Source organism: Botryllus schlosseri, chromosome 4, assembly GCF_051294905.1.
Source record: "Botryllus schlosseri isolate E-star chromosome 4, Bs_hap1, whole genome shotgun sequence".
NCBI lineage: Eukaryota > Metazoa > Chordata > Ascidiacea > Stolidobranchia > Styelidae > Botryllus > Botryllus schlosseri.
Genome location: NC_137239.1, coordinates 18,047,259 through 18,075,220, shown reverse-complemented (window position 1 = coordinate 18,075,220; position 27,962 = coordinate 18,047,259). Strand labels below are relative to the sequence as shown.

The 27,962-nt window shown below is 40.4% G+C and overlaps 3 protein-coding genes across 4 annotated transcripts in view; 2 read left to right on the top strand and 1 right to left on the bottom strand.

Annotated features, from left to right (window-relative positions):
- The window catches only part of LOC145437212 (ficolin-2-like), a 145,187-nt gene that overhangs the window by 96,115 nt on the left and 21,110 nt on the right, over positions 1–27,962 (top strand). The gene's annotated exons all lie outside the window — the stretch shown is intronic.
- On the top strand, positions 16,771–17,511 carry LOC145438010 (sperm motility kinase 3A-like). Its single transcript, XM_080315372.1, has one exon. It carries the CDS (start codon positions 16,771–16,773, stop codon positions 17,509–17,511), a length of 741 nt encoding a protein of 246 aa, XP_080171498.1.
- LOC145438009 (uncharacterized) lies at positions 22,671–24,905 on the bottom strand. The gene has a single exon (XM_080315371.1). It carries the CDS (start codon positions 24,903–24,905, stop codon positions 22,671–22,673), a length of 2,235 nt encoding a protein of 744 aa, XP_080171497.1.

Sequence of the window (27,962 nt, the reverse complement as noted above, 5' to 3'; positions counted from 1 at the left end):
CTAAATATCCTTCCTTTTTCAAGTTTTTATAACATGGACTCTCTAATATCCTGAAATGTATGAATCATTCAAATATGGCAGATATCCAATCCTGTATAATAAAAATGGAGATGAAAAATCCAAGTGTAGCTCTTCTGTAGGAGACAGCAGTAGTATAGTCGATCGGTCGCATGACGCAATGGGGTTCTTATGGGCGGGGTGGCACGGTGCCGAGAAACTCGTGGTGGCACGGTGACCCTTATCTCTTATGGGTGCGGTGACACGGTGCCATTGTGTCTTATGGCTGTGGTGGCATGGTTACCTTTTCGGGTATAGGCTGCGGCGGCACGGTGCCGTGAAAACTCGTGGTGGCATGGTTACCTTTTCGGGTATAGGCTGCGGCGGCACGGTGCCGTGAAAACTCGTGGCGGCATGGTTACCTTTTCAGGTATAGGCGCGGTGACATGGTGACCTTTCAGGTAGAGATGATTTGACTAACGTTGTGGGTATAGGCGGCGGCGGCGGCACGGTGTTGAATATGTATTAGGTATAGTAAATAGTCACGTGATTGACTCTTAGTTAATGTGTATACCTCAAATTATTATATATGACGAATTTGAAGTAATCCCAACGTTTACGGTGAGTGCGACTTTAATATATCGTTATTCTTATGGGTGCGGCGATGATTCGTACTCTCAGGTATAGACTGCGTTGACATGTCGTAATTTCAGTAAAAAGGTGTGAAATATTTGTAAAATCCTACGAGCGCTCACAAGATAACACGCCAGACATAGCCATCTCTCATGGTTTGATGTTACAAAGGTAGGAATTACGCACAAGGTAATATTTCCGCAATAAGTTTGTCACAGAGCCGTCGCACAATATCCGCGTTCACAAACCAACACTCCAAAAAGGTGTGAAATATTGGTAAAATCCCGCGATCGCTCACAAGATAATACCTAAGACATAACCATCGCTCGCGACTCGCTGTTACATACATGCCGCTCGTTGACAATGTAATATTTTGGTAATTGGTTTGCCACAGAGCCGGCGTAGACGGTGATTCAAATATCAACAATAGCCGCGTTCACAAACCAACACTTCAAAAACGTGTGAAATAGGTTACAAATCCCACGATCGCTCACAAGATAACACCAAAGACATCACCATTTCTCGCGTCTTGTCATTACATACATCCCAATCGCTACAGTGTAATGTGTCGATGGTTGTTACTATCAAGTAATAAGTAATGAATAACAGTACCAGCGCAGACCGTGATTCGAAAACCAACAATTTGACACTTGCCCGCGATCGCTATATGTTTCATGCCTCTCGAATAGTGGCTGACTTTAGTTGCGTGATAAGATCCATGAAAATATTCAATCAATGTGTTAGTTTGTCAACTTGAAATGTAACTCACTACACAAATCAAGTTGAATCGTATTTGAATGTATTGACTCGACCCAACTCAAATCCTTTGACAAATCCTATTAACGCAATCTGTTGAATCGAACGTAACCTGAATATTACTGACACCAACATTCACCCACATCGGATCATTCACACATTCCACGCCGCTGTTTTAACAGTTATAGAATCAATACCAAATATCTCTAACCCGATAATATTCAATCATTTTGGTAATTTACCAACTTTAAATCCATTCGCGGATGTACTAAAGGTAAATCCAGATAATCCAAAATGAAATATTTGGACTTTGACATAGTCTGAATTGAAATAGATTGACAAACATGACTAACAACTTTCAACCCAGTCATATTTAGAGATTATACACACATTGATTCGAAACAAGTAATGAAACATTACAACTCTATTCGCGATCCGGCTTTTCAATTGTCAAAGCGACATTTTAACATCTTACCATACTCAAAAGAATTATTCACAACATTAACAAGTGTTAAAAATCTAGTTTTCACTTACTTGATTATATCACTACAACTCACAAACTTGAATTAATTCATCCTGGTTGTATTCATATGACCGATAATTTTTTATTCAACTGTAAAGGTCGTTACTATTCTGTAAAACAATGTATTTACTAATCGGTCCATATACGACTTGACATAAACCTATTACATTTTGAATACACGATATTTGAATGTCTGAACAATAACTGAGAAATAATTATCACAAGTGAATCCATATACGACAGCGTAAAAGATATTGGAATGTCAGCAACTCTTCACGGTCGTAGTTACTACCACATTAACTAATTTACCCGACCAACTCGTCATGATCATTCCTGAAATCAACACAAACATGCCCCTGTCTTCAGTTACCACAAAACAGCATCAAGTTTTAAATCCACTTGTAGCTGACGGATTATTTGATTGCATCGATAGAGAATATTATTGAACTCGTCGGTATTGTTACTACAACAAATTTTCGCTTACACCGACTGCGAAAGTTAATATCGAATGGTAAGTCTTGACCGCATATTTGTTGAACACAGACATGACAAAGAACATTACCGAGATTTTATAAACTAGTCATATTACTTTTCACATCTATCAATATCAGAATACAAGTAATCAAACTTTTTGTTAAATGTAACATAGCACTTTTGGAATCGGATTCGTTATAGTCATACAAATTGTATTAAACCCAACACCAAAACAAAAGGACTTTTAAGTTCATTGAAATCAAATCATTCGTCTTCGACTTGCACTTTATTAGATTGCACGCAACAATTCGTTACGAATGAGCTGTAACCAAAGTTAAGAATTCTTTGTGTCCACAGATATAGAAGATGAATATAGCTAACACAATCACGAATCGACGTTTCAGAGTATTTCACGGATGTAATAAAATTGTTAGTGTCGCCTATCTAAAAGTATGCATGCGTTCGATTTCCATACCGACTGTTGCGATGTTTAGGATTCGCTTACAATGACCAAGAGTGAGGATTTAACATCAATGTCGTTACTGGTGGTATTCACATCAGAGAATCGAAACATTACACAGTGTGAAAATATATCTTTGATATCAAAGCACTATCCCAAGTACACGATTAATACTCAACTCCGTTCACACTTTCTATAGAACGTGCTAAATGTAAAATATCACGAGGTTGCACTCCAACACTTTGATCATTACAAAAGTAAATTGAATATGTTTGCTCGATGCATTCAATTCAACTAGAAATGTCTAGTGCACAACAATCGTAATATTAAGGAAGTACTTGCTACACTCTAATTCACTAAACGTGTTTTTGCATTGTTGTTCATTTGTAGCATTGATTGTTTTTGAACCCTCAAATAATAATTTCCGACATGAAACCAAGCCGCTGAAAGTCGTTACCAACACAAAGAAACACTTTGTACGATGTTTGCCAAATGTGTCCTATATGGTTAGGTGTACTAGAATTATTTGTGTAACACATACACCGACAATGTAATCGAAAATTTTTCCGTTGTCATTCGCTAAAGTAAATGTCATCACAATACTCTATCACTAAAGACGTTACTTGTATGTGATTGAATCACCGATAATTAACTCACTAAACCGAACTCCAAAGAAATTTTACTCGCTCGACGGCTATGAAACAGCGTCGCTTAATCGGTCTATATCGTTTTTCTAAAGGTAAATCATATCCATCCAATAGAAAACAATTTTCACTAGCTTGGTAATGAAACCGAAGTCTTCATTCAATATTTTGTTTGTGTCAAATACTTTGCAATAAACACACTGGAGTGGTCGAGCTTTACATCAGCAGACTGTAATCTGTAAATCAAGCTTACATCCTACTTGTAACTGTATCGTTTACCTAACCGAGTTGTATGCACAGTTTGATGTTTTTTGTTATTTGGTAATTGCTGAATATACTACTTCGAAATACTCCCTTGAACGTAATTTCCATCATCGTAATAATCGAAGTACATTTGTGTCGAATTCGTAACAACCGACTATGACATGATAAATTTTTGACAAGTTATGCTTGGAAGATTGGTTGTATATCACGAAAAATAATTACCGCTCATATTCATACGGTTATCCATTGTTCGGTATTTTCAAACGAGTAAAATTTATTACTTGAGTTACTCCGCTTAATGCAAATGTAAACACAACCGTCTTTCAACATCGCAAAGACATCGATACAAAGTATACAATCAAACGCAACAAGTTTACTTTTGTAGGTTGTGTATGATTATCCTGCATAACTCAGTTCTTACCAAAGCCATATGAAATATATTCATGTTACACGAAAATATTCCCATGCTACAAACCTATACAATGATTGGTGTTGCTTTCAAAATGTTTCGATACCTCAAGAACTTTATTGTCTCAATGGATGTTCATGTATCTTAATAATCAAATAGTTCAACACAGAACTAATACGAACAGAAACATCAGAGTTGTTTACACAAAAGTTTGTATGTGTACAGTATGTGAATACCGTGTGTAAGCCCAGCACAATTGTGGACGAGTTTAGTTAACACAATTTACGACACCGAGGTCGCGTCATCTTTCGTAAGACAACAAACCAAGGCTTCAGGATATGTCCATGTCATAGCAATGAATCAGCTACTCCAACAACAGAGTGCATATGTTTTCTAGTTACGGTGCTTACATCTTACACACAAATCAATCTACTTTGCTAACGAAAAGTGGTGAGTCATCATATGGTTATCCTCACTAGTAAAACATACTATCATACAAAATGGTCGTTATAGTTTGCACACCAACGGTACATCGTACAAGTAACAAGTCTCGAGAATCCAGTTATTCAAAAAACGTGAAAGTATTTCTACACCAAGTCGTTATGTTGACGAAAGCGTATATTGTAATATCATGATCGATTTGCATTCGTTGGTCACAAACTGTCACTACTCTAAATAATTCTTTTTCACTCAAACACAAAAGCATACTTGTCGCCAATCGTTTTCATCAAGTACGAGTTCAAGAAACTTACTACGACATGAATTTTTATTGTTTATGTTGTGTAAATAGGTAATAATTAATTCAAGTAACACTATATCAACATCATCGAGTTGTGCTAATAGATTTACATGCGGTCTTGTGGTTTTCATCGGGACATACAGCACGAACTAACTGTAGACTCCTCTCTGTTGTACAGCTACTCGGTAATCGAAATGCATTAACATGTAAACAACGATCTTGTTTCGTCACACCAAAAATATGTTCACTGTCGCGATACTCTGCACAAGACGTACATAGCCTTTTCACACTCGTAATAGTATACCAACGTCAAGCAATAACGTTTAACAAGACCAACGACACTGAACCCACGACGTTTACCTATGTAAAATTACCACTTTCACTTGCCAGTCCATCGTTTACCTGACTAAACATATTATTTTCCTTTGGAGATCTGACGTTTACCCAGAGTAAGAAACCATTTTCACTTGTAAATATTTTTTTTTCCTTGGCCAACAAACCTTTTTTCACTTGGAAATATATTTTTTCTCTGGTTAACAAACCTTTTTCACTTGGGAATATATTTTTTCTCTGGGTAACAAACCTTTTTCACTTGGAAATATATTTTTCCCTGGGTAACAAACCTTTTTTCCCTGAGCAACAAACCATTCTCACTTGGTGGTCGACCGTTACCTGACTAAAATACCATTTTCCTTTGGAGATCCGGCGTTTACCCAGTGTAACAATACATTTTCACTTGGACAAATACTTTTACCTAGAGTAACTAATCATTTTCTCCTGGGTAACAATCCCTTTTCGTCTGGAAACTATCATTTAACTGAGTACCAATACCGTTTTCACTTGGAAATACATTTTTTCCCTGGGTAACAATACCATTTTCGTTTTGAAAACTGACAACCACACCGGTCAATTTGATATTTTTGTATATTGTTACAACAAACAGTGACGGAAATATACACAGACAACCGGTTTCAGAGTATACCCCATCGGTCGTATCACATCAATATCATCGGTTAACCACATACAATATGCTCTTGTACACCGAAATGCATGTTTTGGAAAATTGGACAATATGCCTCGATAGTTCTGTGATGTCCGGGTTCGTGCTTTGGATTTTCCAGAGTCAAAATGTCTGAATAAAACACCTCCTCGACGACGGTTGGTATGTGGATAACGGTGTTCGGAAAACGGTTGGATTTATGTCACCCATCACGATAACAACTCCAGGTCGAGTTTTCCTCCCGCATGTTTACTATATTGTGTCTTTATTGGTCAATGTATGTCTCGACATTCAGTTTGAAATCGGAAATGATAAAGTATGTAACCGGATCCGGATATCAACTCTGAATCGATAAACAAATGAACAAAGTAAACATGTCACACCCTGTGTTTCCACGAAAAAATACCATCCAGACATACATCGCGCTTGTTTGCCCACACCAGTATACGCGCAAATGGAGATGTGTGACATTGCATGCAATGTGTTGGTATACAAACATCGATCCACAGACATTATCATAGCTGGTAGTTTTGATGTAGATCGAATGTCACCCGATAACAATACCAATAAGCCACATTGCAATGACTCTGAGTTCGCGCTATTACATCGATATTTCGACACCGTTCACTGGTTTAGTCGATGGTTTTATCGCGTTGTAACATTACAAGACCCTATCTCCAGACAGACCACCCAGATCAATTGGATACATCGGTCAATATCCAGCGTGTTGTCGAGACCGAAGGTTTCTGCTGAGGCTACAGCGTTTGACCAATGTGAACTATCGATGTACGGTGCTCGAAATGATTGCGATCAGTCTTTCGCTAAATCACGATGCATGGATGTCGCTACTCCCACATAACGACTCCAGATAAATATCGCGAACAGTGATTCTGCAAATCTCGGACTGATACTGTGATCCAATAAGGTGTGTTTCTGTGAAGACTGCAATCGTACACCACAAATAGAACACGACCTCGTGATTTCACACACAATCATAAAACACGCCATCTTGAGGGTCCCATTCGTCCAGCCACATTTCGAAACGGTCATCACCGCAAGAGATCGAGGTTGCGCTCGTCATATCGGTAACATTTTGAAACGACATCGTCACAAGGCTATTGACGTCGATTCTGTTGGTCATATCGAAGATCATGTCAATCCGTTTCACAATCCGTCGTTTTTTCAAGTCCCAGCACCATAGTGTTACGACACAGACAAGAAGCGTCGGTGGAAATGATAACCGTTTCGAAATGTGGCTGGACGAATGGGACCCTCAAGATGGCGTGTTTTATGATTGTGTGTGAAATCACGAGGTCGTGTTCTATTTGTGGTGTACGATTGCAGTCTTCACAGAAACACACCTTATTGGATCACAGTATCAGTCCGAGATTTGCAGAATCACTGTTCGCGATATTTATCTGGAGTCGTTATGTGGGAGTAGCGACATCCATGCATCGTGATTTAGCGAAAGACTGATCGCAATCATTTCGAGCACCGTACATCGATAGTTCACATTGGTCAAACGCTGTAGCCTCAGCAGAAACCTTCGGTCTCGACAACACGCTGGATATTGACCGATGTATCCAATTGATCTGGGTGGTCTGTCTGGAGATAGGGTCTTGTAATGTTACAACGCGATAAAACCATCGACTAAACCAGTGAACGGTGTCGAAATATCGATGTAATAGCGCGAACTCAGAGTCATTGCAATGTGGCTTATTGGTATTGTTATCGGGTGACATTCGATCTACATCAAAACTACCAGCTATGATAATGTCTGTGGATCGATGTTTGTATACCAACACATTGCATGCAATGTCACACATCTCCATTTGCGCGTATACTGGTGTGGGCAAACAAGCGCGATGTATGTCTGGATGGTATTTTTTCGTGGAAACACAGGGTGTGACATGTTTACTTTGTTCATTGGTTTATCGATTCAGAGTTGATATCCGGATCCGGTTACATACTTTATCATTTCCGATTTCAAACTGAATGTCGAGACATACATTGACCAATAAAGACACAATATAGTAAACATGCGGGAGGAAAACTCGACCTGGAGTTGTTATCGTGATGGGTGACATAAATCCAACCGTTTTCCGAACACCGTTATCCACATACCAACCGTCGTCGAGGAGGTGTTTTATTCAGACATTTTGACTCTGGAAAATCCAAAGCACGAACCCGGACATCACAGAACTATCGAGGCATATTGTCCAATTTTCCAAAACATGCATTTCGGTGTACAAGAGCATATTGTATGTGGTTAACCGATGATATTGATGTGATACGACCGATGGGGTATACTCTGAAACCGGTTGTCTGTGTATATTTCCGTCACTGTTTGTTGTAACAATATACAAAAATATCAAATTGACCGGTGTGGTTGTCAGTTTTCAAAACGAAAATGGTATTGTTACCCAGGGAAAAAATGTATTTCCAAGTGAAAACGGTATTGGTACTCAGTTAAATGATAGTTTCCAGACGAAAAGGGATTGTTACCCAGGAGAAAATGATTAGTTACTCTAGGTAAAAGTATTTGTCCAAGTGAAAATGTATTGTTACACTGGGTAAACGCCGGATCTCCAAAGGAAAATGGTATTTTAGTCAGGTAACGGTCGACCACCAAGTGAGAATGGTTTGTTGCTCAGGGAAAAAAGGTTTGTTACCCAGGGAAAAATATATTTCCAAGTGAAAAAGGTTTGTTACCCAGAGAAAAAATATATTCCCAAGTGAAAAAGGTTTGTTAACCAGAGAAAAAATATATTTCCAAGTGAAAAAAGGTTTGTTGGCCAAGGAAAAAAAAATATTTACAAGTGAAAATGGTTTCTTACTCTGGGTAAACGTCAGATCTCCAAAGGAAAATAATATGTTTAGTCAGGTAAACGATGGACTGGCAAGTGAAAGTGGTAATTTTACATAGGTAAACGTCGTGGGTTCAGTGTCGTTGGTCTTGTTAAACGTTATTGCTTGACGTTGGTATACTATTACGAGTGTGAAAAGGCTATGTACGTCTTGTGCAGAGTATCGCGACAGTGAACATATTTTTGGTGTGACGAAACAAGATCGTTGTTTACATGTTAATGCATTTCGATTACCGAGTAGCTGTACAACAGAGAGGAGTCTACAGTTAGTTAGTGCTGTATGTCCCGATGAAAACCACAAGACCGCATGTAAATCTATTAGCACAACTCGATGATGTTGATATAGTGTTACTTGAATTAATTATTACCTATTTACACAACATAAACAATAAAAATTCATGTCGTAGTAAGTTTCTTGAACTCGTACTTGATGAAAACGATTGGCGACAAGTATGCTTTTGTGTTTGAGTGAAAAAGAATTATTTAGAGTAGTGACAGTTTGTGACCAACGAATGCAAATCGATCATGATATTACAATATACGCTTTCGTCAACATAACGACTTGGTGTAGAAATACTTTCACGTTTTTTGAATAACTGGATTCTCGAGACTTGTTACTTGTACGATGTACCGTTGGTGTGCAAACTATAACGACCATTTTGTATGATAGTATGTTTTACTAGTGAGGATAACCATATGATGACTCACCACTTTTCGTTAGCAAAGTAGATTGATTTGTGTGTAAGATGTAAGCACCGTAACTAGAAAACATATGCACTCTGTTGTTGGAGTAGCTGATTCATTGCTATGACATGGACATATCCTGAAGCCTTGGTTTGTTGTCTTACGAAAGATGACGCGACCTCGGTGTCGTAAATTGTGTTAACTAAACTCGTCCACAATTGTGCTGGGCTTACACACGGTATTCACATACTGTACACATACAAACTTTTGTGTAAACAACTCTGATGTTTCTGTTCGTATTAGTTCTGTGTTGAACTATTTGATTATTAAGATACATGAACATCCATTGAGACAATAAAGTTCTTGAGGTATCGAAACATTTTGAAAGCAACACCAATCATTGTATAGGTTTGTAGCATGGGAATATTTTCGTGTAACATGAATATATTTCATATGGCTTTGGTAAGAAATGAGTTATGCAGGATAATCATACACAACCTACAAAAGTAAACTTGTTGCGTTTGATTGTATACTTTGTATCGATGTCTTTGCGATGTTGAAAGACGGTTGTGTTTACATTTGCATTAAGCGGAGTAACTCAAGTAGTAAATTTTACTCGTTTGAAAATACCGAACAATGGATAACCGTATGAATATGAGCGGTAATTATTTTTCGTGATATACAACCAATCTTCCAAGCATAACTTGTCAAAAATTTATCATGTCATAGTCGGTTGTTACGAATTCGACACAAATGTACTTCGATTATTACGATGATGGAAATTACGTTCAAGGGAGTATTTCGAAGTAGTATATTCAGCAATTACCAAATAACAAAAAACATCAAACTGTGCATACAACTCGGTTAGGTAAACGATACAGTTACAAGTAGGATGTAAGCTTGATTTACAGATTACAGTCTGCTGATGTAAAGCTCGACCACTCCAGTGTGTTTATTGCAAAGTATTTGACACAAACAAAATATTGAATGAAGACTTCGGTTTCATTACCAAGCTAGTGAAAATTGTTTTCTATTGGATGGATATGATTTACCTTTAGAAAAACGATATAGACCGATTAAGCGACGCTGTTTCATAGCCGTCGAGCGAGTAAAATTTCTTTGGAGTTCGGTTTAGTGAGTTAATTATCGGTGATTCAATCACATACAAGTAACGTCTTTAGTGATAGAGTATTGTGATGACATTTACTTTAGCGAATGACAACGGAAAAATTTTCGATTACATTGTCGGTGTATGTGTTACACAAATAATTCTAGTACACCTAACCATATAGGACACATTTGGCAAACATCGTACAAAGTGTTTCTTTGTGTTGGTAACGACTTTCAGCGGCTTGGTTTCATGTCGGAAATTATTATTTGAGGGTTCAAAAACAATCAATGCTACAAATGAACAACAATGCAAAAACACGTTTAGTGAATTAGAGTGTAGCAAGTACTTCCTTAATATTACGATTGTTGTGCACTAGACATTTCTAGTTGAATTGAATGCATCGAGCAAACATATTCAATTTACTTTTGTAATGATCAAAGTGTTGGAGTGCAACCTCGTGATATTTTACATTTAGCACGTTCTATAGAAAGTGTGAACGGAGTTGAGTATTAATCGTGTACTTGGGATAGTGCTTTGATATCAAAGATATATTTTCACACTGTGTAATGTTTCGATTCTCTGATGTGAATACCACCAGTAACGACATTGATGTTAAATCCTCACTCTTGGTCATTGTAAGCGAATCCTAAACATCGCAACAGTCGGTATGGAAATCGAACGCATGCATACTTTTAGATAGGCGACACTAACAATTTTATTACATCCGTGAAATACTCTGAAACGTCGATTCGTGATTGTGTTAGCTATATTCATCTTCTATATCTGTGGACACAAAGAATTCTTAACTTTGGTTACAGCTCATTCGTAACGAATTGTTGCGTGCAATCTAATAAAGTGCAAGTCGAAGACGAATGATTTGATTTCAATGAACTTAAAAGTCCTTTTGTTTTGGTGTTGGGTTTAATACAATTTGTATGACTATAACGAATCCGATTCCAAAAGTGCTATGTTACATTTAACAAAAAGTTTGATTACTTGTATTCTGATATTGATAGATGTGAAAAGTAATATGACTAGTTTATAAAATCTCGGTAATGTTCTTTGTCATGTCTGTGTTCAACAAATATGCGGTCAAGACTTACCATTCGATATTAACTTTCGCAGTCGGTGTAAGCGAAAATTTGTTGTAGTAACAATACCGACGAGTTCAATAATATTCTCTATCGATGCAATCAAATAATCCGTCAGCTACAAGTGGATTTAAAACTTGATGCTGTTTTGTGGTAACTGAAGACAGGGGCATGTTTGTGTTGATTTCAGGAATGATCATGACGAGTTGGTCGGGTAAATTAGTTAATGTGGTAGTAACTACGACCGTGAAGAGTTGCTGACATTCCAATATCTTTTACGCTGTCGTATATGGATTCACTTGTGATAATTATTTCTCAGTTATTGTTCAGACATTCAAATATCGTGTATTCAAAATGTAATAGGTTTATGTCAAGTCGTATATGGACCGATTAGTAAATACATTGTTTTACAGAATAGTAACGACCTTTACAGTTGAATAAAAAATTATCGGTCATATGAATACAACCAGGATGAATTAATTCAAGTTTGTGAGTTGTAGTGATATAATCAAGTAAGTGAAAACTAGATTTTTAACACTTGTTAATGTTGTGAATAATTCTTTTGAGTATGGTAAGATGTTAAAATGTCGCTTTGACAATTGAAAAGCCGGATCGCGAATAGAGTTGTAATGTTTCATTACTTGTTTCGAATCAATGTGTGTATAATCTCTAAATATGACTGGGTTGAAAGTTGTTAGTCATGTTTGTCAATCTATTTCAATTCAGACTATGTCAAAGTCCAAATATTTCATTTTGGATTATCTGGATTTACCTTTAGTACATCCGCGAATGGATTTAAAGTTGGTAAATTACCAAAATGATTGAATATTATCGGGTTAGAGATATTTGGTATTGATTCTATAACTGTTAAAACAGCGGCGTGGAATGTGTGAATGATCCGATGTGGGTGAATGTTGGTGTCAGTAATATTCAGGTTACGTTCGATTCAACAGATTGCGTTAATAGGATTTGTCAAAGGATTTGAGTTGGGTCGAGTCAATACATTCAAATACGATTCAACTTGATTTGTGTAGTGAGTTACATTTCAAGTTGACAAACTAACACATTGATTGAATATTTTCATGGATCTTATCACGCAACTAAAGTCAGCCACTATTCGAGAGGCATGAAACATATAGCGATCGCGGGCAAGTGTCAAATTGTTGGTTTTCGAATCACGGTCTGCGCTGGTACTGTTATTCATTACTTATTACTTGATAGTAACAACCATCGACACATTACACTGTAGCGATTGGGATGTATGTAATGACAAGACGCGAGAAATGGTGATGTCTTTGGTGTTATCTTGTGAGCGATCGTGGGATTTGTAACCTATTTCACACGTTTTTGAAGTGTTGGTTTGTGAACGCGGCTATTGTTGATATTTGAATCACCGTCTACGCCGGCTCTGTGGCAAACCAATTACCAAAATATTACATTGTCAACGAGCGGCATGTATGTAACAGCGAGTCGCGAGCGATGGTTATGTCTTAGGTATTATCTTGTGAGCGATCGCGGGATTTTACCAATATTTCACACCTTTTTGGAGTGTTAGTTTGTGAACGCGGATATTGTGCGACGGCTCTGTGACAAACTTATTGCGGAAATATTACCTTGTGCGTAATTCCTACCTTTGTAACATCAAACCATGAGAGATGGCTATGTCTGGCGTGTTATCTTGTGAGCGCTCGTAGGATTTTACAAATATTTCACACCTTTTTACTGAAATTACGACATGTCAACGCAGTCTATACCTGAGAGTACGAATCATCGCCGCACCCATAAGAATAACGATATATTAAAGTCGCACTCACCGTAAACGTTGGGATTACTTCAAATTCGTCATATATAATAATTTGAGGTATACACATTAACTAAGAGTCAATCACGTGACTATTTACTATACCTAATACATATTCAACACCGTGCCGCCGCCGCCGCCTATACCCACAACGTTAGTCAAATCATCTCTACCTGAAAGGTCACCATGTCACCGCGCCTATACCTGAAAAGGTAACCATGCCGCCACGAGTTTTCACGGCACCGTGCCGCCGCAGCCTATACCCGAAAAGGTAACCATGCCACCACGAGTTTTCACGGCACCGTGCCGCCGCAGCCTATACCCGAAAAGGTAACCATGCCACCACAGCCATAAGACACAATGGCACCGTGTCACCGCACCCATAAGAGATAAGGGTCACCGTGCCACCACGAGTTTCTCGGCACCGTGCCACCCCGCCCATAAGAACCCCATTGCGTCATGCGACCGATCGACTATACTACTGACAGCAACTAATAAAGAGATTGAACTTACTAATTTTGTCATTGCACACTATCCTGGTTGCAAGCACACAACACTCTTACTACTAACAGACATTGGTCATAAATGGAATTTAGTCAAGTAGTCAAAGACCATAGCCTATGTCTAGTTTACATATACTTAATCAAGTATTCAAGGATTGGGTCTTGCAGTCTTTCGACCCAAACTGCTAAGCTACACTACAAATATTGTTAATTTTGTCAAGTTTGGTCATATTTACATCATTTTTACAATTTTACAAAACCAGCTGATGCATTTGCTCTGTCACCGTATCATGGTATAATTCCAAAAAATTGCATCATTTTTGACTGCATCGCGAAAATGCGTATTGCGATTTTCTTCCCCTGTGCGTCTGAGTTGTAATTTTCAACTAATGTCTAATTTTGTCTATATCAGGGGTGGGCAACTTTTTCGGCCAAAGGGACACATGAGATTGACGAACCATTGCGCGGGCAACTGGAGTGTTGATAGCCTTTTTTTAGTCGTCCGATAGGAGCGATCCGAATTAGGTAACATTGCAAACAAGACTTATATTATTACGCTCTAAAATTGATAAAAATATGTCACGCAACTGTGCAGCGCGCAATCAGGCCCTGGTCGCACGAGGGGTGAAATTTTTTTGCAAGATAATGACTGAATTATATCAATAAATGCGTTGCTAACATACATTGGGGGTCGCATCTGTATACCATTGGGCTGATTTGGCAAGGACAGGATTATTCGACGTTTAGACATAGCAAAATCGACGGTATCAGTGAACATGCCTCTATCATTTTGTGTAAATGTTTTGTCGACGATCTCGCTGCGAGTGCACAAGCGAAGCAGCATATTGGACGACACGTTATCTCCTAATTGCGAATATAGTTAGACTCATTTCTGTGAATAATATGTGTTTAATTTTCAGAAGTGGCCTCAAATACTGAATGCAAGAAATCTAGTGACAATGAATCATGCGAAGTACCGAGAAAAATTTCAAGTCAAATAAATCTGCTATGAAATATTCTACTTTATGGTCATATACGAATATCTGGGATAAATGTGGCTGGCCCCTGGATACGTCAATGCGTCAGAACTGTTGTTTTAGTCATCATCAAATTTCGAGGTGTCATGCTAATCAAATTTGGGTTGGCCTTGCAATTGTACCTGATGTCATAAATAATTTCGAGAATTACCTTGCATGCCACACGTAACCTTCTCGTGTGCCAAATTTGGCCTGCGTGCCACGGGCTGGCCGTACCTGATCTGTATGGTTATTAATAATAGTGATTGGGGGTACATAAAGAATATTTCGAAAATTATTTGAAAGCAAATGTTTTCATGATAGAGAAGTTGGATTCGGAGTCGAAGTCAGGGTCATTCTCACAAACTCCGACTCCGACTCCAGTCAGTATTTCACCCTCGACTCCGATTCCGAATCCGACTCCAGCTATTATAGTTTTCACGACTCCGACTCCATCAAGCGAAAATTACCCAGACTCCGACTCCGACTCCCCCGACTCCGACTCCGACTCCACAGGCCTGCTGCTGAGCCGGTTAAAAGCAGCATGATTGGTAGTCCTATAACTCGCGACCCAAGCGTCCGAATAATTTGATACGTCCGGTCTTTATCGAAAGTTAGTGCAGCACTGATTCCAAAAATACGAGTCGAAATCTCGCCAGGTCAATAAAACTACTCCAAAATAGCCGTCGAAGGTCGATCGTTCTGAACAATCGGAGCGCGGCAACACAATAACCATAACAATGGCCAATGGCATCGAGTGATTGTTCGGAGCAATGCCAATTTTAATATTTTGATGACTATTTTGGGTTCGCTTCATTGCCTTTGCCATATTTAAATTTGTATTTCTGCATCAGTGCAACACTTGGTTTCGCTTGAATCCAGACATCTTGGACATATTAAATTTGGCTGTTCGGCTCAGTTATAGGACAACCAAATATGCTGCTTTTACCGGGCTCAGCAGTAGGCCTCTCGCCGTTTAAACCGTGTGTCAGGTACTGTGCATCAATCCGTATGTTAGAAATCTATAGTTAAGGCAAAACCCGGCAGACGCTGTCTAGTTCTTCTCGATTTTACTCTGCTTTGTGGACTTTTTATTGATCTAAAGCAGTCATAAATTCTATAAAGCTGCAATAGGTTAATCAGTCATTCGGCATTGCTTTGATTCTTTATAATAGGGTCATCATATTTTGGAAATCTAAAAAGCGGACACTTATTCAAAATTTTCAGACTTGAAAAACTGGTGAAAAATCCTGACAAAATGATAAATTTCACCACTACGCGGTCGGTTGACTACAAAAAAGGTCATCACTTCAGTGATGATTTACTGTATCTCCGTCGATTTTGCCCTATATTTGACCAAAATGCTCAAAAATAGGACAAAAGCTAAAAAAAGGACATTTGGGCGTCCTCCAAGGACACTTTGAAAAAAATCAAAAAGAGAACACAAGTCCCTTTAAAAGAGAACGTATGGTTACCCTACTTTATAATTTTTGCTATACCTAAGGAGGGTATTCGTGCGGTGGCTCCAACCGTACTCTGAAATTCTAAATTTGGCCCTGACACCGAAAAAGGTTGGGAACCACTGGGCTAGGCCTTTAGGCTATACGAGTGCTGTCTGGCTAGGGATAGGCGTAAATAAAGACAACTCAGACTGGTCAGTTATTGTTCTTTTGTTCCAGGATATCGATATCTTGATGCAGGATTCCATATTTGTGAGAATCCTCTTCGCGACGAAATAAGGGTATATCGTGGTAAACAAGTGCACGTTCATGGGAAGGACAGCAATAAGAGAGGAGAAATGAAAGACGTAGCAATTAAAGTAGTACCTGCTTCAAAGAGGGCTGAAACAGAGATCAAGCGACTTTTGGACTTGGGAGACCACCATAATATTGTCAATATCATATATTCCGGTCTATGCCCAGGTGCTCTTAAAGAAAGGTATATCGTTATGGAGCTTTGCAGCAAAAGTTTGCAAGAATATATCGAAGAGCTTGTTGGACCGTCCTTCGTGTTATTCTCTGGCTACGCCAAGCAACTGGTATCTGGTCTGATTTTTATTCACAAAAATGGTTTTGTGCACGGTAATCTGAATCCTGCTAATGTTCTTCTTTCGAGTAACGGTTACTATGTCAAGATATCCAATTTTGGCTACTCCAAGGGTATCAAAGATGGTCAATCGAAGTCAATCGTTCGCGTAACGGACACAGGGGGTTATAAAGCTCCAGAGTTGTACGGTGGAACTTCGATCAGCCCGTGTAAATCTGACGTGTTTTCGTACGGTTTGATAGTCTTCAATATGTTCACGTTGGGGAAACATCCCTATGGCGCCGATCCATGTGATTGGAGCTACAACATAAGGAAAAGAAAACCTGACTTGTTCGAAATTCAAGCTGCAGGATACATTGAAAATAGTTCAGAGTTGGAGAAATTGCTTAAAGCAACTCTCCGAGCGAAACCACAGAATCGTCCCACGTGCGAGGATATCATCAACTGCTCCTTCTTCAAAGGTACGTTGAAGCACGCACATATATTTAGGTGAAATATTCCGCCAATACCCATACCCGGCTCGGGATAAGTTCTGCACTGCACACTACTTCCTATTACTCCGACCTTTTCAGAAAAAGTACAAATCCGACACCGATCCGGCTCCAGCATTCTTTGCGAAAGTATGAATCTACTCCGATCCCGCCCCGGCCAAAAATTAAAAAAAAAATCTGTCGTCTATCCAGTTCTTGGACTATGTAGGTTGCCTAACCATCGAAGACAAAACGTAAAATATATGCAAACGGTTCTGTTCGGGAATCAGAACAGAAGCTCATGACATGTAAATCTAGCGAGGTAGCGCACTGCTAGCAGTACTAGCATCTACAAAATTACATAAAACAAATGTATTGACCCATTAGGGATTTAGCGACAGCGGATCAAATGTCCAATTGGACCAATTTCGCAGTCACCGTGGGTCATACTCATTAGCGTCATTATAACCAACATCAGGGTGTCCATTCTTCTATCAGAGATAACCAGATTTCATGAAGTTACCATACAATGCGTGCTGGAGGCCGGGTGTTGTGTAGCGTCGCTCCGAGACAAGCTACATATTTTTTGAAATATAATGATGGTTATGTCAAATAGATATTGCGCGATGATCATCCGACCAAAACGCAGCGAAGTATTCCCGAGTTGATACAGATCTAACTGCTACATTCTCAAGGTCTACGATTTTAAATCTCTTCTTCGTAATTTACTGAGTTGAAGTTACGATAAGCAGAATGTAAGTTGTATCGCGACAGCGGTCGAATCGGACTCGCTTTATTATGATATTCAGAGTGAAATAATTATCACTAATATTATTTTCCTTCATATGCGCGTTGCACAACTTTGTTGTCTTCAAATAGATGTCGACCCGGGTGGGTGAGTTATGAATCGCAATTTGAGATATGAAGATGCTGACAGTGAATGACTTATGAGGTATGCAATCAATTTGAGAAATCAGAGGTAGGATAATTGTCGTCCTTCTCCCAAAGTATTGAAGAGTATGGACAAAGACTTCCAAACCATACTTGAAAATTTCCATACCATTCCATATACTTACACATTTCCATATTCCATACCGAGATTTGTTTTAGATACCACACCATAACGTACTTCCATACCATACCATAGCCTGGGAAGCACTCACATGTGTGGTAAACCAAGGCGCATCATGATTATGACCGAATTACATACATTGGTATCGCAGACATGAAGTACAATCAGGGCTTTGGAGCAGCCGAAAATATAAACTGCTCCAGCTCCGGCGCTTTCTTCTTTCATACATTAGCTCCGGCTCCAGCTCCGGAGCCGCATTATTATCACTGCTCCGGCTCCAGCTCCGGCTCCGGCTCTGAAATTATCGAATGCGCCTGTCTATGTCAGGGGTGGCCAACCCGCGGGTCAAATGTGGCCAGCGACCGGGTTTTGCGTGGCCCGCGAGGTAATTTCCTATTATATTATCGAAAATGAATTGCTCAGATTGTAAACTTGCAATGCCAACAAATATTACAAGTCTGGCTGCGATACTTGGGATGCTGATGACTAAAATATAAGTTCCGACGCATTGACAGATCCAGGGTCCAGTCACATTTTCAGTAAATCGTCGTACATTACAATAAACTAAAGTAGTTATGAAATTTTTATTCACGCTTCGCGTGTTTAATTGTCCCACGATTTCTAGCTTGGTAGCCACTACCCCCTACTGAGTATGAAAAAAACGCCTAATTTACCCGATTGAGTCTAACTGTATTCGTAATTACGGGAGAAAGTCTTTTCGCGTTTGCGCTCGCATAAAGATCGCCGACGGTGAAATGTAGGCACAAAATGATTGTTGCATATTATCGGAGACCTTCGATATCGATGTGGCCAGACGCCGAATAGTCGTGTCCTTGTAAACTGAGTCTAGCGCGCGGTATACAACAGACCCGCAATATACTCAAGTATTAATATTATTGACCTAGTTTATTCATAAACTTTGAAAATTTTACCCGCTTGGCGCGGCTAGTGGACCGCGCCCTCGTTCGTCAATTGCATATTCCCCTTTAGCCGAAAAGGTTGGCGATTCCTGGTCTATATAGATCACTAATCTACCCATAGGTTACACAGTAGTTATCTAGAGTAATCTAGAGTGTATCAGCCATCAGTAACATCCGATGTAGTAACGAAGACATAGGTACCGTGCCGGCTTGTCACGTCATAATGAATACTTGCAATTGTCGATAACATCATAGTTGCACTAGAACGTACTTTACTCTATGCCATTGCTGTGCACAACATTAAAATTCAGGCCTGCTGTTCAATTATGATAAATAAGCAGATGTGGTTGTTGCATATATAATAGCATCTTATGAAATACGTCGGAGCCGGAGCCACTCCTCAAATAACGCGCTCCAGCTCCGGCTCCGGCTCCAGCTGGATTTTATGTAGAGATCCGGCTCCGGCTCCAGCTCCGGTGAAAATGCACGGCTCCGGGGCTCCGGCTCCGGCTCCGGCTCCAAAGCCCTGAGTACAATATTTGGTTTTTATATCGTAAACTAGTTAATCTGAGTTACTTCTACTTAACGATCAGCTACCTTTTAGGAATCGACTGTGAACGAACTCAAAGATCCAGATATATATTCTCGGAGGCAAGGGCCTCTTTCGAGTCTCTCGGTGACGGATATCAAGGTATGTCGTCTTTGGTCGTACCTGTGGACTTGTTACAGTATTCTCCGAGCTGACACTGTGTAGATACTTACATCAATTTACCATATACTACGCGCACGGAGTTACTACATCACGCTCACGTGCGAACGGTAACAAACCAACTCTTCACATCCAGCCAGCTTATCGAATAACGTAGCAGACCTGGGCATTATGCGACCCGCGAAAAATTCCTTGGAATTTAGACTATAAAATCTATTTATTAATGTTAGTACGTGGACGGAAAACTACCGTATAAACTGATCCGGAAATGCGTTCCTTCGAAGTCAAGAAAATTTATGTACCGTGGTTTTGTAACCTATACATGTAATGTACTAACTTAAGACTTTATTCATGCGAACATAACAGAAGGTCCTGACGTGCAGGGCAACAGAAAACGAATGACTATCGTCGTTTACTCGACGCAGTACAACACAATTCAGTAATTGTAATCAAGTAATAATAATGTCCAATCACGATACACATCATCTCCCCTCTTTCATCCGAAGCGTACTGTACGTTCACCCCGGGATATAACGTTCAGGGCATCGTCGATTGCGCGAACTTCGACGTGGTTGATTGTGGTTAGCATCCATCTCCCACTTCTCTCCCTCCTCTGTGGTTGGCGAAACGTGATCTATTCTCAGAAATCGTCGATTTCGCCACCATATCCGCCCGCTGCTCAGTTTAACCAAGTAATCCCGAAACTTACCAATGGCAACAATGATACCGCGATGATGCCAACGTTTGGTGATCGGGTTTTGAATTCGAACGGAAGTTCCTATTTTGAATGGCGACAACGGATGTGCATCTCTGTTATAATGATCCTCATTGTATGTCCTCACAGCCGCTGCTTTGGAATCACAATCTCGAGCTAGTTTATGCCACAATGGTGCAAACAGCTTGTGATGTGCCGGTAAACAGGTGCGAAGTGGGCGTCCGAAAAGAACTTGTGCCGGAGAACGTCCGTCCACTCTTGGCGTGTTTCTCCACTCTAGCAAACCTCGCTGAAATGAATCTGAAAAAATATCCCCATTGGGCGACGTTTTAGCCAAAAGATATTTCATGGACTTAACGGCAGCCTCCGCAAGACCATTTGATTGCGCGTAATGCGGCCTCGATACAACATGATTAACATCCCATCGGTCCATGAATTTTCTGAAGTCATTCGAAGAGAATTGCGGTCCTCCGTCGCTTCGTAAACGCACTGGAACACCTGTGTCGGAAAAGAATTTGCGAATTACTCTGATTACCTGACGAGAGGTTGGATCCTTGTCCCATTCACAGATGCTCGGCCAACCGGAGTACCTATCGGTGTATACGAGGTATTTCTTTCCGCAATATGAAAAGAGGTCGGTTGAGACATCTTCGAAAACTCTGCCAGGAGATGGCTCAATTTCCATTGGTTCTTTTGGTAAACTTGGCAAATATTCCTGGCATCTCCCACATGACTGTACCACATTCTCTATGTCAGTGCTCATCCCTGGCCAGTATAAAGTTTGTCTCGCCCGCCTCTTCATTCTGACTATGCCTTGATGAGCATCATGCAATCGTGCAAGCGCTTCTCCTTTAAATCCACATGGGACTACAATTCGTGCATTGTATAGAACCAAGCCATCGTCTATACTTAGATCATTCCGAATCTTCCAATACGGCTGCACGGCAGTAGGTGCGTTTTCGCATTTAGCAGGGAACCCCTTTCGGATAATCTCGATTAAAGACTGATAATTATTGTCAGCGAGTGCAACTTGTCTCATGCGCGATAAGACCGGGTCTTCCAGTGCGTTCAACGATCCACCCGCTTGCTCGCTTCTGAAAATTTGGCTCTTGATGGTGAGATGGCATGCCATGCAAGCGGCGTCGTCTCTTTCCGCTGCTTGATCCTCTCTTGTTAGGTCTTGCACTGGCGCTCTTGACAATGCATCAGGAATGGCATGAAGTTTTCCTTTCCTCCATGACGTCGTAAATACAAATGCAGATAACTTCTCTTTCAGTCGCTGAAGTCGTGGGTTCTCGATGGAATCCAACGTTTGAGCATTTAGAATGGAAACTAGCGGCTGATGGTCGACGACCACTTCAAAATGCTGCAATCCTGTCAGAAATAGTTTGCATTTGCGTGCTGCCCATACAACTGCAAGAAGTTCCAGCTCTACCATTGCATATCGCGATTCTGTCTCACTTAGAAACCGGGAGCCGCATTGAACCAGTCTCCATGTGTCACCATGCAACTGTAATAGAGCGTATCCCAAACCTCTTGTCCTGGATGCATCTGTTTGCAAACTCGCGGGCAACTTCGGATCGAATGTTGCTAATACAGGTGTGTGTATTAGTCAATGCTGCTTTCGTCTTCCGAAATGCGTCGGCCTGTACGCTTGACCAGATGAATTCATTTCTCGTTTTGAGTAGACAGCGAAGAGGCTCTGCCACTGTGCTTATCTCCTTCGAAAATTCCCCCAATTGATTCACCATTCCCATGAAGCTACGTTATTCTGTGATGTTGGTTGGAGCGGGAAATTCTGTAATCGCCTTCACTTTATCAGGATCTACATATATTCCGTCCTTGGATATAATGAATCCAACAAATTTGACTTCGCTTTTTGCGAATCTTGTCTTTTTACGGTTCAGCGTTATTTTATTTTCACGACACCGCTGCAGAAAACTCCATACTCGATGGACGTGTGACTTGAAGTCATCGGAATGAACGAGAATATCGTCAACGACTTTTGCGACGTCCTGGAGCCCTCTCAGTGCTTCGTCCCCTCTGCGACAGTATTCATCTCCCGTTGAAACTAAGCCCATTGGTGCGCGCAGAAATTTGAATTTTCCCCAAGGAGTCATGAACGTAGTGAGCAATTGAGAGTCCTTCTCTAGCGGGAGCTGCCAGTATCCGTGTGTTGCATCAAACGTGCTCACGTACTTCGTGTTGTTCGGTATCTGCGCGACAGCTTCCTTTGCTGTCACCAAAGGGTATCCCGGACGTTTCACGAACTTGTTCAATTTGGTCAAGTCAACACATAAACGTATACCTCCACCGGGTTTCTGCACCGGTACCATCGGATGGCACCACTCTGCGGGCGAGGTGACCGGTTCAATAATACCCTTGACTATCATCTCGTCGATAAGTTTTTTCGCATCTTCCCTTTGAGGAAACGGAACCGCCCGTGCAACGTGTATGGCATAGGCTTCAAAATTTTCTTTGACACGTATCTTCATATCAGCACCCGTCATAGGCGACAGCTTGACATCGTTTGAAAAAACGTCTTCAAAATGCTGGAATATACGTTGCTCGATTCGACAGATCTCAGCCATGTCCGCTTCTGTAGGTATATCACCGATAACCTCGTGTAACATGTCTCGTTTATCGGTAACTACTTGTTTCGCAATAGGTAATGGAGACGGATAATTTGCCGGAAGAATTCCCAGCTCCTTGCAAACATACCACGCAAGCATCGCTCCTTCGCAATCATTACAGATGAGAACTTCGAGAGTCACCTTTCTACCGCCGTATTCAATCTTCAACACAACATATCCTACGCATTTCATCGGTTGCAAATTTGCAGCGAGGACAGCGTCGCAAGGCGGCTTGGAATAATCAGCACGTTTCAATCCGATCGACATGATCCACTCTTCGCACGCGATTGAAATTCCCGCTCCACTGTCAGGCAACACGGCATGCCGTCCCAAATTACGATCTCGAACATCATATACAGTAATGAATACCGATGGTGGTGCTCTTCCAACGACACTCCCCGATAGATTGCAGCATGTTATCACCATATTCTTCGGCAAGGTTGTTGCTTGACACATTCGAGAGAAATGTCCACTCTTTCTACAAGAAAAGCATATTGCCTCTTCTGCTGGGCATCTAGCAGCTTCTGCATGAGGTAGCCCACAATTCCGACATGTGTTCGCCTCTTTGCTCGCTTGTTTCCTGCTCCTTATGACTTTGCTCACAGTATGCCCATTCCATTCTGAACTTGCAGTCGCCAAGGCTTGGTCACCTATGGATGCCGATTCCATACTCCGACATATGTCCACAGCTTCCTTCAAACTGGGAAAGGATTTGGTTTGCATCAGACGTTTCCTCACTTCTCCTGATATGACGCCTGAAATAATGCGTGTTGTCAAACGCGTTTCAAAACAATGCTTGCAAAGTTCGGAATTATTGGCAATCTTCCTCAGATCCATATAAAATGAGTCAAAGCTTTCGCCAGCTCGTTGTTTGCGTTCTTCAAACTCCACTCTATCAAGAGCAACATTCCGCTGATCTCTTAAGTATTTATAGATTCGTTCTAAAATATCTTTGACCGTTAGATCGGTTTGTTCGGAGTATTGTGGATAAATTACGTGGATAAGTGTGTCCAGTAATTTTTGGGGAAAGAATCCTTTAAGGTGGGATACTTGTTCGCCGTTCGGTAAACTCGTTAGTCTCATAACTGTTGCATAATCCACCCATAATTGCTCCCACCCTCGAAAGTCTTTTATGTCAATATCTGCCTCAAGTCTTGGTGGTTTATTCGGAGACACGTGACTGGATGTTTTCTCCGAACGTTCCGAGTTAATCTTAAGTTGCCCCAAAAGAGATGCAATGCGCTGCAACACCTCTTTGTGGTGATCTTCCAATCTCTTCAACTCATCTTCCCTTTGTTTTTCGCGTTTCTCTGATTCTCCAATCAAGTGTTCGAGCAGTTCCTCCATTTGCTTTCCTCTCGTAGCCATCTATGATAATTTGTGTGGCCTTTCTTTTAGATAGGTCCTGCCGACAACGCCATGTAATGTACTAACTTAAGACTTTATTCATGCGAACATAACAGAAGGTCCTGACGTGCAGGGCAACAGAAACGAATGACTATCGTCGTTTACTCGACGCAGTACAACACAATTCAGTAATTGTAATCAAGTAATAATAATGTCCAATCACGATACACATCAATACATATGTCGTGTGAGCAATCCAGGTTCAAAATAAAGTCAATACAGCCAATTATGTCATAACAATTAAAGTTACAAGCCACTTTTTCCATATTCATGTTCAAATCTTGTTTGTTGAGATTTATGTGCTTTAATATGTTACTTCATACGTTCCCAAAAATCCTAATTCGTTAAATAATGCAATCAGTGCAAGGGATTAGCGGTCATCCTCACTTACAAACGATGTTTTGTCTCCCAGCGAAAGTTATGGCTAAAGGCCTACATTACAACAAGATTTGGAGCTCTAAATATTAGTTCACTGAATTCAGTATAGATTTTCATGAATGTTTTTTTGATAAAAATGTCAACAAGAATTGACAGGAGTTTGTATGACGCGACAAAGAAAGTGTGTAAAGCCGTGGTTCTAAACCTTGTATCCTCCAACGCCCCTTTCCAATACCCACGTTGCGAGATTTTGATGGTCAGCATAGATTATGTGGCCTGGTAGCGCCAGGTGCGAAAATTTTCAATAATGCATGGATGAATCGGTCAAGAATATTGGTTATTGATTGTATATATATCGCTATAAATTTGTTATCCTCCCTACCCACGTAATTAGATTTACCGATAGCGCTGAGTGATGTGCTGTTTTGGGAAATGTAGCGCACGTCATTAATGACACTGGTCAACAAAATGTCACTTAATTTATTAAACGAGAACATGGGTATGTGATTATTATATATGTATTTTTTGCGCTGATTTCGAAGCTGCCTTCAGTTTTCTTCTGGCACGTCAAATTTTCAAGATATCGCCAAATCCTCTCAAAAAACGGCGTATGGTAACCGTAACCACAATGTAATTAGTTGCTCAAACAGTTCATGCCTGGGAAATTCATTGAATGGATTGATTGTCCGGTGAGGAACTTCTAATTCCAATATATCCTGAAACCAAATCACCAGTGGTGACCCTACGAACGGGGGGGGGGGGCTGGGCGAGACTTACCGGGGGGGCTATAAGTATCTAACCGTAACCCCCTTTCACATCTGGTCTTATTATCTATCTTTCACCACGCCAAGGTTTGACCAGATGCTGGATTCGGCCATGTCTGTTATTGCATGTGTGCACGGATAGACTACATCAAAACTAAGTAATTCTACCGCATGCAGAGACGTGATAATTATCGGGATACGGGACTTTTGTAACAAATGCGGAGACCTGATGATGATTGACACATCTGTACGGAATCATATTCTTGCTTGGTACACGGATTTCCATGTTTATTCGTTATCATCCTTGAAAAAGGCGCATAATCCAAATTGGGGGCCCTTCGACCACCACTGCAAATCACCATCCTCATGTATAATTTTGTGAGATGATTGATTCACGTTTCTCCATCAGAATCAGGTATTCGAGCTGGACCGGTAGCTCAAAGCAAGCTGGAGAATTGGAACAGTTGAAGTGTCGCAGAATTCCAGGGAATTATAACTGACTTGTCACTGAATACGAATACGGATATATTATACCCTTAAATTTTGATAAATTACGACCGTCAAGTAGGAATGATGTCGTTTCTCGCAACCAAAACGCTGTGTCGAAGGCCACGGTGACAGCGCTGTGGAAAATCCACGGTCGTTTGAAACAGATAATAAAATCACGAAAGACAGTTTCTCTTAAAAAGCCGTCACATCTTGCAGTGAGCAATAACTACTCAAGTCAAATATATACTTCGTAGTTCTAACAGCAGAACACAATGAACTACGCTTTTCGCGGATGCTGCCGACTGCTAAATTAGTCGATTGATGAGCAGGAATAACATTGTGAAGTAACAATGGACTTTTCCGGTACAGCTGAATAAATAGACGGACGACCCTAAATTGCCCTTACTGAATCTACTATGAATTTTTACTGCGAATCTAGCTGCTTTATTATTCAGTCGTTTCAATACTATACGCAGCAGTTGCCTTCTAAACATACACCACCCGCGTTTGCTCTCTGCGCCCCCCTACCGTCCAATTTTCTAGCCAGCGCGCCCCAATCGCCCATTTCATGACCAGCGCCCCCTTCCCGCTCGCGAACGCCCCTAGGGGGCGCTGGCGCCCACTTTGGGAACCACTGTTTTAAATTGAGTAAATAAATAAGATACTATGTCTCGCCAAGCAGAAACAAATTTTAACGATTAGGCCTACCTAATATCAATAATAGCGCGAATGCTAATAAAATACTAATACTAAGAAAAAGATAATGACTCGACTATCCCAAAATGGTTGTATTTTGCTTATGAACGAGAATGGTGTCATGTTAATCGCTTTCTCTCGCGCCTAGTTGATTAATACTGGAACCTCCACTTCATATTTATTGGATATCCAATGGCCTATTCCCTTGGCATCATTGGTCGAGATCGACTTTTCATCAGACCTCACCGTTTCAATCTAGCTTATACTTGAATATTCCTAACAGGGGATGTGCACGAACGAGTTGTCGGCGGAATCAGCAGCTACCAGAATAATGTTTCCATCAATGTGCGAGGTTCAGGCAAGTCTTCTTTCGATGTCGATATCTTGTCTCTTCTTAATGCATTACATTGGTATAAATCAAGCATACGGTGTGTGAATTAGATTAGGGGTTAAACTACCCTTAAAACCACATCTAGGAAAATGTCGTATGTGTCCCGCGAAGAATTTTACACTTTTTAATGTTTTCACACTTTTGCGTTTCAGGTAACGTACACGTGGTGTACTCGAACAGCTTGCATATTGGTTCGGATTAACGGACGGCGAGCTTATCATCGGCTACATATCGAGTAACCATGATACGTTTCAATTCAGTAGAACCACAGCTTGTCTCAATCTCATTCATTAGCTCAAT